Source organism: Paramisgurnus dabryanus, chromosome 21, assembly GCF_030506205.2.
Source record: "Paramisgurnus dabryanus chromosome 21, PD_genome_1.1, whole genome shotgun sequence".
NCBI lineage: Eukaryota > Metazoa > Chordata > Actinopteri > Cypriniformes > Cobitidae > Paramisgurnus > Paramisgurnus dabryanus.
In genome coordinates, this window is record NC_133357.1 from 16875920 (window position 1) to 16889769 (window position 13850).

The 13850-nt window shown below is 35.2% G+C and overlaps 1 protein-coding gene across 2 annotated transcripts; it reads right to left on the reverse strand.

Moving 5' to 3' along the window:
• Nucleotides 1-6567: 6567 nt before the first annotated feature.
• errfi1b (ERBB receptor feedback inhibitor 1b) lies at nucleotides 6568-13082 on the reverse strand. Of its 2 annotated transcripts, none has more exons than XM_065285951.2 (4): nucleotides 12533-13082; nucleotides 9791-9942; nucleotides 9611-9690; nucleotides 6568-9139 (listed from the first exon to the last, which is right to left on the reverse strand). In XM_065285951.2, exons 2-4 carry the CDS (start codon nucleotides 9838-9840, stop codon nucleotides 8136-8138), a joined length of 1134 nt encoding a protein of 377 aa, XP_065142023.1. In that variant the 5' UTR covers nucleotides 9841-9942; nucleotides 12533-13082; the 3' UTR covers nucleotides 6568-8135. The 2 variants fall into 2 exon arrangements, with proteins under 2 accessions (XP_065142023.1, XP_065142024.1); XM_065285952.2 differs by having other exon boundaries at nucleotides 9611-9687; nucleotides 12533-13074.
• Nucleotides 13083-13850: the final 768 nt, after the last annotated feature.

Consider the following 13850-nt stretch of genomic DNA (forward strand, 5'->3'; position numbering starts at 1 on the left):
AAATCAAATTACTCTGCAATTTTGTCTCAATTTGGTGACATTCGTTTTCGTAGCGTGGAGGTTTCAGCAAACACTGAAACATAAATGTTGGTTTAAATGATAATCTAATTGAAATAGAGAAAATGTTATGCCATACAACTTAAAGAAGGCCTTCGAGATGAGAATTAGAGAAGGTTTTATTCTTATTTTATTGTCCATCATAATTTTGGACAATCTTGAAATACAGGATCTAGACCAATGGTCTCCAACATGGTGCCCGTGGGCACCAGGTTGCCCACACAGAGTCTGTGAGGTGCCCGCTAAAGCACATTCTCTTAATAGTCTCAATTGTAGTATTTATTACATATTTTTATATAAGCTTGACTTCTTTTATTTATGTTAACATTTTAAACAATAATAAAACATATCAACAAGTAAAATAAAATAAGTAACAAAAAGTAGCCCTCCACATTGTTTTATCCATTGTGGTAGCCCTTGCTCACAAAAAGTTTGGAGACCCCTGATCTGGACAGATATAAGATCAAAGACGGTGGTTAATCCTACAAAATTTGAAACAAGGAAAATATGTAAAAAATTATTTTAGGGCCCAGACATAATTCAAAAAAGTAAAATCTCTATTTTTACCTTTCAAAAACGCAAAATTCACTTTCTGATGAAAATATTACAAGTATACTCTTTTGGATCACCGTGATTAATTTTAATGAGTTTAACTTTGTTTTCTTCACGTTTATATACAGACGCAGTGCGCATATAGCGATCAGATAGGCCTAATGCGTAATAAAACTTTTGCTATATAGCCTGCAAAACACACAGCCTTGTGTTTGCAAAGGCGTTGTAAACATAGCTAATTTAGTATGGTGGGGTATTTTTTGCACTTGATGGAGTGTTATCAGGTCATCCCAGCATCTCTAACTTGTTTTTTCATAGATGATTATGACTGGAACAGACAGCTTTGGAATCCAGAAGAGCATGAGACCTTCATGCGGGGATTAGCCACCTCCGAGATCAATGTCTGCATTTTGTTGATCAAGGACTGCAGATCCACCATGCAAGATGCATTTTGTTTGCTAAATAATTATCTGAAGTCTCTATTCATTTGCAGATTTTTCACACAAAAACAGAACGCATGATAATGACGTTGTATGGTTGAATAACGTTTCTAGTCTTTATTTGGCACAATCGGTGATTAATGCAGCATGATCGCTTCTGGTGTTTCTCCATTTATGGATTGATTCTTTCTTTGTTGCTTATTTGTTTAAAAGGCCATTTACCACTAAATAAGTGCAAAAGAGTTCATTAAACATTTCTGACTCTACAACCTTTTGGAAAATATCAGTATTCATACAAAGGCCATGAAGCTCATATTAATTCATTTCCAAAATTGATTACTTTACCATGGGTTACATTTACTTTTTTATACAAATAACTGTGCCAATTACTTTACTACTTCACATTATTTGTGCTTTTAGTTCAATTAAAAACAAATATCCATGTATTTTGTATTTAAACATGATACTTTTGTAGAGTTTGTATTCATTGTAAGGAATTTTTATGTGGATACAACGACGATACTGCAGGCTTATCAAAATATTAATTGTAAAATACATTATTAATTGTAAAATTATTCTTATTTTAATAAAAAACAATCGCATAACCCAAACAAATTAATTACACAAAGACTTTTATTTTCCAGTAGCCACATTTAAAGCAGAATTTCAAATAGCTTATAAGTAGTAAATATTTAAAAGTAAGTGTCTCTATGTCAGAAAAGGTATAGATACAAAAGCTGTCACTGTACCCTTTAACACAGAGGTGCCCAAACTAGGACCCGCAGGCCAAATTTGGTCCGCAATGACCTTTAATTTGGCCTGTCATGCCATGTGAGATAAGTAAAAGGATAAACATCATTGATGCAGATGTTCATATTTCTAATTAAACATTTTCTAAATTTGTCTAACATTTTTTTGTTTTATTTGTATATTACAAAAATGAAATTAAATGCAAGGAATTAAAGTGAATAAATTTTAAAGTTTTTAATGTACATGCATATGTGAAGGTGAAAAGCATGCATCACGAAACTCAACGAACTCTGGTGGTACTATAGGCTAATAATGGAGAGGTCGAGGCAGTGGCATACAGAAAAAAACGATTTGGCAAAATAACATACCTTTGAAAATAAAACTGTTATAAAGAATAAAACATTAGTTATGCATAAACAGAGAAATGTTTGCTTATTTATTTTTTAAGTATTAGAAAATTGTAAATTAGGAAAGTCAGGGCAACTTTAATTTTCATATAAAGCAACAGCAACATTTACTTCCGGCCCACGGCCCTCAGTCAGGTTCGATTTTTTGCCCTTGGTAGGAAAAGTTTTGGCACCACCGCTTTAACAGGTCCTCATATGTAACATTTAGGTACCTGAGGTCAGGGGCGTCGCACTGGGGGTAAAACCAGTACTGATTATCAGGGCCCCAAGGGGAGAGAGGGCCCTTAAAAAGTCTGGAATATATTTTATTTTACCTGGATATTTTCAGTTCCTAAATAAATTTCATAATGAATGTCAGATGAAATGTAAAGTTAGTGTATTGGCTGAATAACTGTTTGACTGACTTCATTTTGTATAAGTAAAAACTAGTCTCACGGTCCCACCCCTTGCTAATGCGCCAAATGGTTTAGTCCATCTGCACGCGCATTTTGTTTACGTTTTTGATCGTCTGGTGAAAGGCTAATTTCTGCGGTGCGGCTGAATTGTCTTTCTTAAAGAAAGCTGAATCAGGCCACCAAAAAAGAAAGGAAAGATTTGTGACTGAATTCTTTTCAAAGAAAGGTGAGCACAAACTAGAACACAAAATCTATAGTGCTAAACTGTATGAATATCCCCGCGATTATTAATGCTAAAAATTAACTGAGACAGCCCATTGAAAAAGCAGAACATACACTTTCAGATGATAATTTGGTTATAGACTACATGCAATTTTAGGTGAAATGCTAAATAAATAAACTGTATACTAACAATCCTGTTTGCATACAAAACACCGTTATAATAGCCTAATATGAAACATGTTTATTTTAAAATGAATAGGCTATAATATCTAAAATTAGCAATAATAGGCTAATCAGTGTCAGGTAGATTGGTACATATCATGTCAACATTATATTATAAACGCCAGTGGGCATTTACTGGGGAATAAACTTCAGTATAAGCTATTTAGGAAGCTATAGCATGTAAGCAATAGCATTTGTTTCGTTTTGCCTTTTTTTTCAAATAAAAATGACAAGTGACACAAGCTTTGTTTGTCTTTATTATGAACGGAGCATTTTGTTAATTTACAAAACTAAAATGGCATATTTTAAATTTAATTTATGCCTTAAAGTAATAAAGCATAATTAAAATAAATGTTCTACGTAATGTCTTGTTCTTTCAGCAAAATAAAATATGACTGAATCAAGTCTTGTTTGGTTATCATACAGTTCATGTAGTGATTAGAAAACTATAATGTAAAAATGGGTGGGCACACCAGGACTGTCTTTGCATAGGGCCCGGGACCTTGTGCTACGCCCTTGCCTGAGGTACTAATATGCAGCCTTTTGGGTACAAATGTGTACTTTATAAAAAGAACCGTACTTCCCTCGAGGGCTTTTGTACATTTAATTCAGATCCATAGACTGTAAAAAATTAACTCTTAACCCGTAAAAAACGGGACAGTAAAAATTGTACAGTATTCTACCGCCATCTGCTGGAAGGATTAAGCAGCGTTTTTCCACACAGTCTCCTCTAGTGACTGTCCAATACTAAAAATGCCTGTTTGAGGTGTCTTACTGAAAAAAGCTTGCACTGACATATCCTAAAATATATAAGTGACTGTTGAAAAGTCCTAAAGCACAAAAAATATATGAGTCCCTAAAACACTTCCCAACAGATGTAAATAGATGATCAATGTCTGAATTATCCCCTTATTTATTTATTTTTTGTTGTCTTTTTTTTTATTCTAATAATTTTGTTATAATTATTTGTTTTGTATTCATATACATGTGTAATTCCTATTTGTATTAAGAGCTGCTCCCTCAGGCTATATCTTTTCTGTATACAAATTTTGAAGAAACGAATCTCATGCAGCCATGTTTGTTTGTAAATTTTGATATTTTCAAAAAAAAAAAAAAAAAAAAAATATATATATATATATATATATATATATATATATATATATATATATATATATATATATATATATATATATATATATATATATATATATATGTCCCAAGTTTTACATTTATATATTTTTAACCAGTTGCATTCACATATCCATGGACCTGCAAAAAACAAACTGCCTGTCCGATACAAATTTAAATCAGGCTGTTTAGATCGTCTAAATTAAAATATGTGTGTCAGGTGTTAAAAACACAACACAGCTTACATTTATTGAGGTGTAGACCTTTTGACAAAATCGTGGTATCACAACTAAATTGAAAATCCTCTAAAATATTAATCCCCAACCATTTTAAAAAACAAGAGTCTTTTGATTTTAGACAAATTCTGATTTACACAACGAGTTTATTGGGTTCATTTTGTGCTCTATACATGTGAAGCCGGCAGTATATCAGATCAAGCTAGTAAGATTATTTTAGTTGCCGTTTAATTAATCTCAAAACTATTTTTATTCAATGACTCGATCAATCTTCATGCACAAAAAGATCCTAAATGTATTGTAAGTTACTTTTTACATTAAAATCAGTCTCCTCTAACAGCTGTCCATCAGGTCCATTCAGGCTTATTACAGTAAGTTGCCTGCAAAATATTGCAGGGTATTTTTACAAATATTCATAAACAGTGTAGCCTGCATTGCTTATCAATAACAATCATAAAATCATTTAACAAAAAACTACAAGCTTTCAAAATATGCCTTTAGGGAAAATAAAATTGCATACTATTTGGCATCATATACTACAAAAACAGCTTGAGACTTTTTAAGTGCTTACTGAAGCCACTAGGGCGACAAATTCTTAAACAAGCCTATAAACTATGAATGCATTGTAAGCAGTAGTGCTGCTGTAAAAATAAAGAAACACCTAACGTTAACTTACCAGTAAATATTCTGGGCACTCTTTCCTGAACATCTCGAGTTTTTACATTTTTTAAGTGTTTCTCGATGATAGATAACGTTACCAGTGATGACAGATAGGTGACTCTGTCTCCCAGGTTTTGTTCCTCGTGTATGTTTAGTTGTAGGGCAAGAAAGACGTCTGTCTGCTGACTCTGAGGCAGTGTAATCTTACTTCGCTAACGTTATACTTCTCTGCAAAGACAAAACGCAGTAATTTTTGAACCGGAGATGAGTGGCTTTAAGTCAAATGTTACTTGCTTTTACTTGATTAAATTTTTTTCACTCCACTGAATCCGAGTTGCCAAAGCAGCATGTAACATGACAGATCATAATGTATGAAACCGATTTCGGTCATAATGTTGAGTTTGAACTTACAAGAGTTATTTGTCGCGTGGTTGCATTAAACATGCCTCAGGTGTGTTCGAATTTACGCGGCGCATGATATTAGAGTACCGCGAGAGTACAGCTTTCGAATCCCTCTCGCGGTACTTTGATGTCACAGGCTGATCGGTTTGCGCAACGCCACTTTTTGGCATTGATAAATGTATGTTTGTATGAATCAAAATTAACCTTACAATGCAATTTTACAACTTAGTACAGAAAAACACCGTGTTAAATTTCGCTTCTATTTTTTTTTACTTGCTTTCGTTATATGTTTGTATTGTAAATTGTGACCAAACTGTCATTTTAAGGAGAACGATTAGACAGGAGGTGGCGCTGTTGTTTAACTCTGACTAGAGTTCAAAGCTCTTCTGAATGTTGCTTACAGTTAAGAGAGATTAAATATACTAGTCAACATTTTAAGTGGATCAAAAGTAAAAGTGGTCCTAATACCAATACCAATTCTTGTCTTAGGACAACTTTGATTAACTTTTTTGATCCACTTCAAATGCTGACTAGTGTAGCTTGCCATGAATGTTAACTCATTGTTAGATTACTTGCATCAAGAGTGGTTAACAGTAAAAGTCATGTCTATTTTACAATATATATCCATGCAAAAAATGTGCATCTCATTATAGTTAAATGGTCACAGATATCTCCACATGCATGGAAAAACTTCACAGAAAGTCCACAAAAACCTACACGACAGCAGTGACTCAATGTGGGCAAATCTGAGTAGAAATATTACACTCCTCTGAAACGTTTAGTAGATTGATGCGTTGGTACTGTAAAGGAAGTGAGTCAGACTGAAGTTTCAAGATTTTACTGGTTTGCTAATCACAGCTTTGAGCAAACAGCACGTAGATAAGACACACAGCATTCATAATAAAGCTTATATCGCCTTACAACACATCCTCCGTTCTGATTAGGGAATGTAATAGTCATGCTTTATTTAAATACCCAGAAGATAAGCTGTATAACTGGTGTTATAATAGTCCCTTAATATAAAAACATTTCCTGGGACTTAATAAAATAGATGGGCATGTAAAATTTTCACAGTTACTGAAATAATGAAAACATGTGTCTATAAATAAGTTATTTTATTTACTTAAATAGATTTATGGTGTGAAAAACTACACCAATACTGTACACAGAAATACATCCTCTGTGGTTGAGACAAAGGTCAGTTAACATTACCATTAAACAGAAAGGTAAATTCTGTCGGACAATAGCTACAACAACAATAATAATAATAATAATCTGTAAACAGTTATTGGTTTGATAATTGTAAGATTCTAAAAAAAAGTCAAATAGACAGAAAGAACAATAACTTGGTTAGAAACACATGAAACAAATGCAGTAAAACAACTTCATGGTAAACAGGTAGGAATACACAGGAAAATACCATTTGTCAACTCATTTACATCCAGCATCCTCGCTTTAGACTCCAGATGAGGCAGTGGCTTTACAGCTCGTGTAACATACATGACTGAAGAAAAGGGTTTTTTAAGCAAACTTAAATCAAATCAAATGATCAATTCATTGGTGTCACATCTGAATGGTCAAAAAAAGCAAAGCGACAGTGCACAATAAGGCATCAATTGATCTTCACATAAAGACCTGAATACTTACCCCTGTGCAGAGTCCTTTTCATTTGTCACTATATTATTAAGTGACAAAGTGCGATTGCAACACATCTCATTGAACATTTCTAAAAATCTAAAACTATTCAAATTATTTAGTATCTCGGTTTAATATTTCAGATGAATGCTATCACTCACTACAAGGCTTAAACGGATGATATACCCAAAAATAAAAATTCTGTCATTACTCTCGCTCATGTTGTTTTAAACACAAACACACAATTCTTTGATAAATGATGATAATCATCAAACAGTTGACGGTACCCATTGACATCCATAGTAGAAAAAACAGACTATACACTCAAAGAAAGCATTTATACATTTTTTACACTTTTTTGTGTTACTCTATTTAATACATTATTTGTCATTTTGTGTTGATTTTGTGTTCAAATAAATATAAGGGAGAGCACAAAATGTGTTGTTTCTAGAATAACACAGATGTGTCTAGTAAGGAACAACACATTTAAGTCAATTGGTACCGTCAACTGTGTTGTAACCATTATTTATCAAAATATCTTTTGTTTCTCAACAGAATAAAGAAACTAATGCAGGCTTAAAACAAAATGAGGGTGAGTAAATGTCAGGATTTTCATTTTTGGGTGAACTATCCCTTTAAACGTTTCCGTAATAAAATGTAATTTTTATGCATGGTCTTAACAGGGACAATTTTCATTTAAATTCACAATAAGACCAGCTTATATGTAGGGTACCCTACAGTGTTAAAGTGTAACAGATTATCTCATTCCTTCATAAATGGATACTGCACGCTTAAATCTAATACAAAACACACACACACTTTGACACATCATTCATAAATTACACTTCCAGCAGAGCTGCCCTGCAGTTTCCAGCAGTGGTAAACTATCAATCTTTAGTCTTTTTTGCGAGCAAGTCCAAGAACATACTGTCCAATCGCTAAAGGCAGGTAATGTGGAACACTGCAAGAATTCCTTCCAAAATCCAATATATGCATTTTTGTCTAGCCTTAATGTCTATCCTCTGAATTCTAACTGTTCCACTTAGGTTTATAACCACTAGGAGCAGAGTCCGCCTCTTTGAAAAACCTTTCAAACTTGTCCAAGTATCCGGGCCGATGGGGGAGGAGGAAGTAATGGGTGCTGCTGACTTTCTTCCCATCTTCAATGATGGGCAAAATACAAGGGGTACGAGGAGCTGGCAATCCCTCGCAGCTCGGCTGTTGTTGGGCTTTGCTGACGTACTCGGGATACGGCGCAAAGCTCTGAGTTGGAGGCATGACACCGTTGACATAAATAGGGAGACTTTTTGGACTGACGGCACGTGGTATGTGCTGAGGGATGGGCTCTCTGGGCGGCACTTTAGGGGGTTTGTCTATATAATCATCATCATCATCATCAGCTGATGGTTGTCTGCCACCAGTGCGCTCACCGGGGCCAGGACGGATTGGAATGCGAGGCGGGACTTCGGGTTTCTCCTGTAGGTGGTTGTGGGGGGTGTGGTGAAGACCAACCTGCCTGAAGTTGGCAGTTTTGAAGGATCCAGCAGGTCCAGAAAGGGAGCGGTGTAGTCTGCACCTGGGTCTTTCCTGCGGTCTGTCTTGGTCTTCGGTTACCGTCTGCTCCCACTGAGGCTTCACCTTCTCGTGTACTTGTATACCTTCATAGTAAGCAAAGTTTATCTGACCGTTTCCTCGGAAACTGCGCCTGCCTGGAAAGCCGTACTGGAAGGATGAGGGTTTAGAGCAGCGCACGGGCAAAAGACACTGATTTTCAGGGGTGCTGGAGAAGAACTCCACTTCATTGTCCTCTGCTTCATCAGAGGACAGGTCGCCCATGTCCGGGAGAGGAGGGAGGGGCTTGGTGCTTCTCCTGGGTGAACAAGGAGGTATGTGCTCATAAACAGACAGTTTCTGCAAGGACGGTACAACCTGGTCTCCCGCAGGTGGGTGGAACTCGGAGGAAAAGTGGAGCTGTGTAGGATTTGAAGTCTTGGGAGACAGACACGGAGGAGAACATGAGCCAGATATTCTTCCTATCCAGAATAAAAAGACAGAAACAAACTACGCATTATTATCCAAAGTGAATTTGTTTGAGCATGTGCATTTTCTGGGAATAAATCAATGGCACTACTAGCACAATTTCCCAGCAGCAAATATAAGATTCTGTATGTAATTCCTATGCACCTCACATGTGCTATAAACATCACACCAGCAGTACCCGAATGAAAATGTCTTGCACGCACTTATACACAGGATAAAACTTGCAATGTAGGTCTGAAAGTAATTTTGCAATAGCTTTATCTCCCAAGATATTGCCAGCCATAACAGTGGGAGTTTATCAAACGATTTGTTTATCAGCAAAGCAAATTACAATCTTGCAACTTCCTATAACCTTCTCCGCTTCCTGAGAAACATCCGCAACATGTACAGAAAACAGTGGATGACTAGATTTTAATATGAAATACTGAAGTCCTGTGTGATTTTAATATGAAGTATTCACTCACTTTCAATGCTCATGGCTCCAGTGTCTCGCTGAAACATTCTCAAGCTGTGATCCATGGACTCAGAAGCAAAACACAGCCTGCAAAAAAACATGGATGGTTGTTAATGACCAGAAAGATTTTCATTATGCAATGCATAATGCCAAATCAAATTAATAATTTCATTTCATAATTTTCACTTGCCTGTCCATGGTGTCATGGTGTTGATCCCAGTATGGTTGAGCAGAGGCCATACTGTTTTAAAGAGTGACATTTAGTTCTCAAACCTGAATTCATACTCTTGCCATCAGCAACCAAAACAGATTTTACACTCCACTATTACAGCAGCTAAAAACCTGTGAGAAGAAAAAAGTAAGTTATTGTAGTGACAAGTCAGGTTCATTTCAGATAATAGCACTTATTTAAGTGACACAACCTCAGCTTGAAACACTTATGTATAAATTTTGTTTTTTGTTTTTTAACACAGGCAGAAATTTTGAGCAATGTTTGTGACCAAACAGTTTTGGAGCACCGTTGACTTCCATACATTTTTTTTTCTTCCTAGTATTTTTTCTGCTTGATTGCAAATATCTTCCTTTGTGTTAAGCAGAGCAAAGACATTTATGAAATTTATAAAACTTTTGGAACTTGAGGTGGAGTAAATGACAGAATTTACATTTTTTGGGTAAATCAATTTAAAATATTAAATTGAAAAAGAACCAAAATCACAATAATATTCTGGAACAAAATGCATTGTTTTGCAAACATAATAAAATGTGCAGTTTTATTTATTGTTACAATTGGGCAAGCTGAAATAACAAACAACTGAGCTACGAAGCTTGGATGATGCAACGTCAATTCCTTAAAACATTACACCCAAATACAACGAAGCATCTGTCTTAGAAAACAAAACCCTTCAGTGAGTAATGTTCGGGAATGCTTGGGCACAAGTCAGAATGTAATCAATGAAATACCCATGCATCCTGCATTATGCAACGCATCACATGTTGTGCCTCAGTCATAGCCGTGAAAGGCAGAAAGTAACAATCGCTAATTCTCCTTGTAAGGACCTCCATGCAGATGCTACATTAAAGCATAAACAGGCCTTTGTGTTTTTGTGTCGGGACGGTGCCTGTGCGCATTCAGCAACAGGCTGCTCTTATCCATGAGGTTTAAGTTCTGCCATAAAGGAGGTATGAGGTAGAACCTCAGTGGCTGGACCTAAGAGGTGCCAAAAAGCCCCTTTAAATACTTAAAGCTTTTTAATTTGTCAAAATCAACATCTTTATTCATAAATATGTCCTCATTGGTGTCAAATGACCTCTGCCAATCATCTGACTTTTCTTTGTAAGCTTAGAATTTCTTCTCTTTATTTACATTGAACGGGTAAGTCCAAAAAGGCTTCTATGTCGTTCTGCCATATTGAAAAACTATAACAGCAGAGAGGGACAAAAAGCACTAGCCTACCTCAACGCATCTCAGGGAGGAGATCAGGGAGTACATAACGGCTACAGTAGTTGCAACACGCATTTTGAAAAGCGAGGCGCTAGAGAGCACTATTTGTTTGAATGCAAAATACAATTTCACCACTAGATGGGGAAAATCCTACTTACTGTCCCTTTAATTTATTTTATTCCTTTTTCATTATTAAATATGTAATGCTGTAATTCATGTGCATCCAGAGCACGAGCATCCATAATGACCACATTCAGACACTCCCACCATAGTAAAAAAATACAATCCGAAACAGTACATAAACACACGAACATACAAATAAACACACACATAAACAAATAAGAGTGCATAAAGTGACAGAGGTCATATGGTAACCCGTTTTAACTCAAACCTAATTCCCCAATCAGTGTTTCACTAGAAATATCTTTTCTTTGGAAAAATTACCCATGGTTATTTTATAGTTAAAGAGTGGTAACCGTAGTTAGTTTTTGTTTAATTCATTTACATTGGTTAGATTTACCACAATAATATCATGGCTATACTGTTGTTACTATAATGAGAGAAAAGTAAAAGTGTGGCTACTGTGGTCTTACTTCAAAATTACCATAGTATTATGTTATTTCTAGTAAGACCACAGTACTATTGTATTTGTATTAAGACCACACCACAGTAACCACATTGTTACTACTAAATACAAATTTTGTTATGCAATATTAATTGCAAGCCAATTACAGATATATTCATGTTATCCTACATTGAAAAATACTGTAGTATACAGCAAACTAAAGTATTAAGTGTAGTGTAATATAGTAATAAGGGCACTTTTTTAAACATTGTATAATACTACAGTATTCTGTAGCAGTAATTATAGTTAATTGATAAACTGTAGTATACTTTATTTGGTAACTTTCAAAAACATTACAGTATCTAGTATTTACTACAGTAAATACTAAAGTATTTCGCATCATGTTTAAGAAGTTAATTGCAAAGTAATTCAGATTTCAAAGACACCTGTTGCTACACAAAAAAGAAACTATGAAGAAAAGCATATCAGTTGTGAGTCATGTGTATTCAGCAGCAACACAAGCCAATCTAAGTTACTATAAAAGACGTGCATGTAGTCAGACATCTGGTGGTAAATGATAAACTAGGTTACTACTTAGAACAGGTCGTACTTATTCACGCTTTCAGTGGTCCTGTAAACAGAGCCCTTGAGTGACGTGGGACCATTTGTAAAGTACGAAATTGCAGTGCCAGTGAATATAAAGATACGGTGATATGTGGACAGGTTGTCAACATCTACCAACACACCCACTGACAAACCCTTTCTCCGTCTGACTCAGGTGCGACTCACCTCAACTACATGTATATTACAGTCCAAAGAACAAACCTTTATAGGGGCTCTTTGACCAAAAGACAACTTAATATTATAACGTAACTCTCTGAAACGTGTTAAAACATAACTCATAAACAATATTTAATATAACTTACCGGTGATATATTTCTTAATTGTTTTTCTTTGTTAAATCTGTCTTATATCCAATGTTTCCGAGACGAGAGATCCCAGCGTATCATTCAGCAAAATAAATCAAATACAACACACGTGTGAGTGAGGAAGACTCTGCCGCGCAACTTGCCGCTTTCATCATGGAAAGCTGCGCGAGCTGGAGACTATTTATATGGTTTTCTACGTCAGCTTGAAAGCCCCGCCCTCTTCCTTAAAGAGACAGTTTACTGATACATATATGGCATCGTTTCTTATGGAAAATCAGCTAAAAACTAATATTATAAAATACTTTGGAATTTACTAGAGTAAACGGTTTCCAGATATTACTACAGATTACTATAGTGTAAATTAACAAAGTGTAGTAATTTTTAATGTACTGTAGTAAATTATAGTAATTACTACACTTGTTAATGTTTATATGTACCACAGTTTGAACCACAATAATTCCCACATGGAAAAAGTAATGTACTATACTTTAGTATTTACTACAGTAAGCAAAAGTAACATTTCCAAAATATAAGTGTTTCTTAACCTTATCATAGTAAATATTAATGTCCACTATAACATTTTATCACTTAGTTAATGCTACAAAACAAATTGTAGTAATTACTACAGTATACATTTACTAATAAATACTGAAGTATACTATAGTAATTATTAAAAAACATTTAAAATAAAAAATATGATCCCATATTCACATATTACTTAGCCGAACCAAATAGAGGTTTCTTTAAACATTTCCTTTCACAAGTTGATCGGGTAGATACGTAGGTCTGTCGTGGTCAGAGCGCGTGGGTGTAGTGAGTGGGCGTGTGAGGGTGTTTCCGTAGAAGTTGCGCGTTTCCGCTGGACCTTTCTTTCATATGCAGTGTGGTTTTGAATCATTGATCAAGAACATACGAGGTCGTTAAAAGGCTTTACGTCAGTAACTAGGCTACAATAAACATTGACAGGGACATGTCCCCCCAGTAATCAGAAACGGTTAGTATTTGATTTTTTTATATACATACATACATATAACCCTGCGTGATATTACATGTACGCATTTGGCAGACACTTTTATCCAAAGCGACTTGTTTAGCATTCCCTGGAATTGAACACGTGACCTTTGCGTTGCTAACGCAATGCTCTACAAACTGAGCTACAGGAACACAGACTCAGACATAAATATTTGTCCTCATAAGAATCTTACAAGTCCAGTGTGCATTTAAACAAAGTCTGACAAATTTTACATGCACTTTTCTATGCATTTGGCAGGCAGTTTTATTAAGCAACGTACAGTGCGTGTAATCTTTCTCTTGG

Excerpts from the sequence above, each read along its gene's own strand:
- errfi1b (XM_065285951.2), bottom strand. The coding sequence starts at position 9,840 with ATGGCCTCTGCTCAACCATACTGGGATCAACACCATGACACCATGGAC. Across the intron at positions 9,691-9,790 it reads CACCATGACACCATGGACAG|CAGGCTGTGTTTTGCTTCTG; the intron begins GCAAGTGAAAAT and ends CATGTTTTTTTG. Across the intron at positions 9,140-9,610 it reads TGGAGCCATGAGCATTGAAA|GAAGAATATCTGGCTCATGT; the intron begins GTGAGTGAATAC and ends TATTCTGGATAG.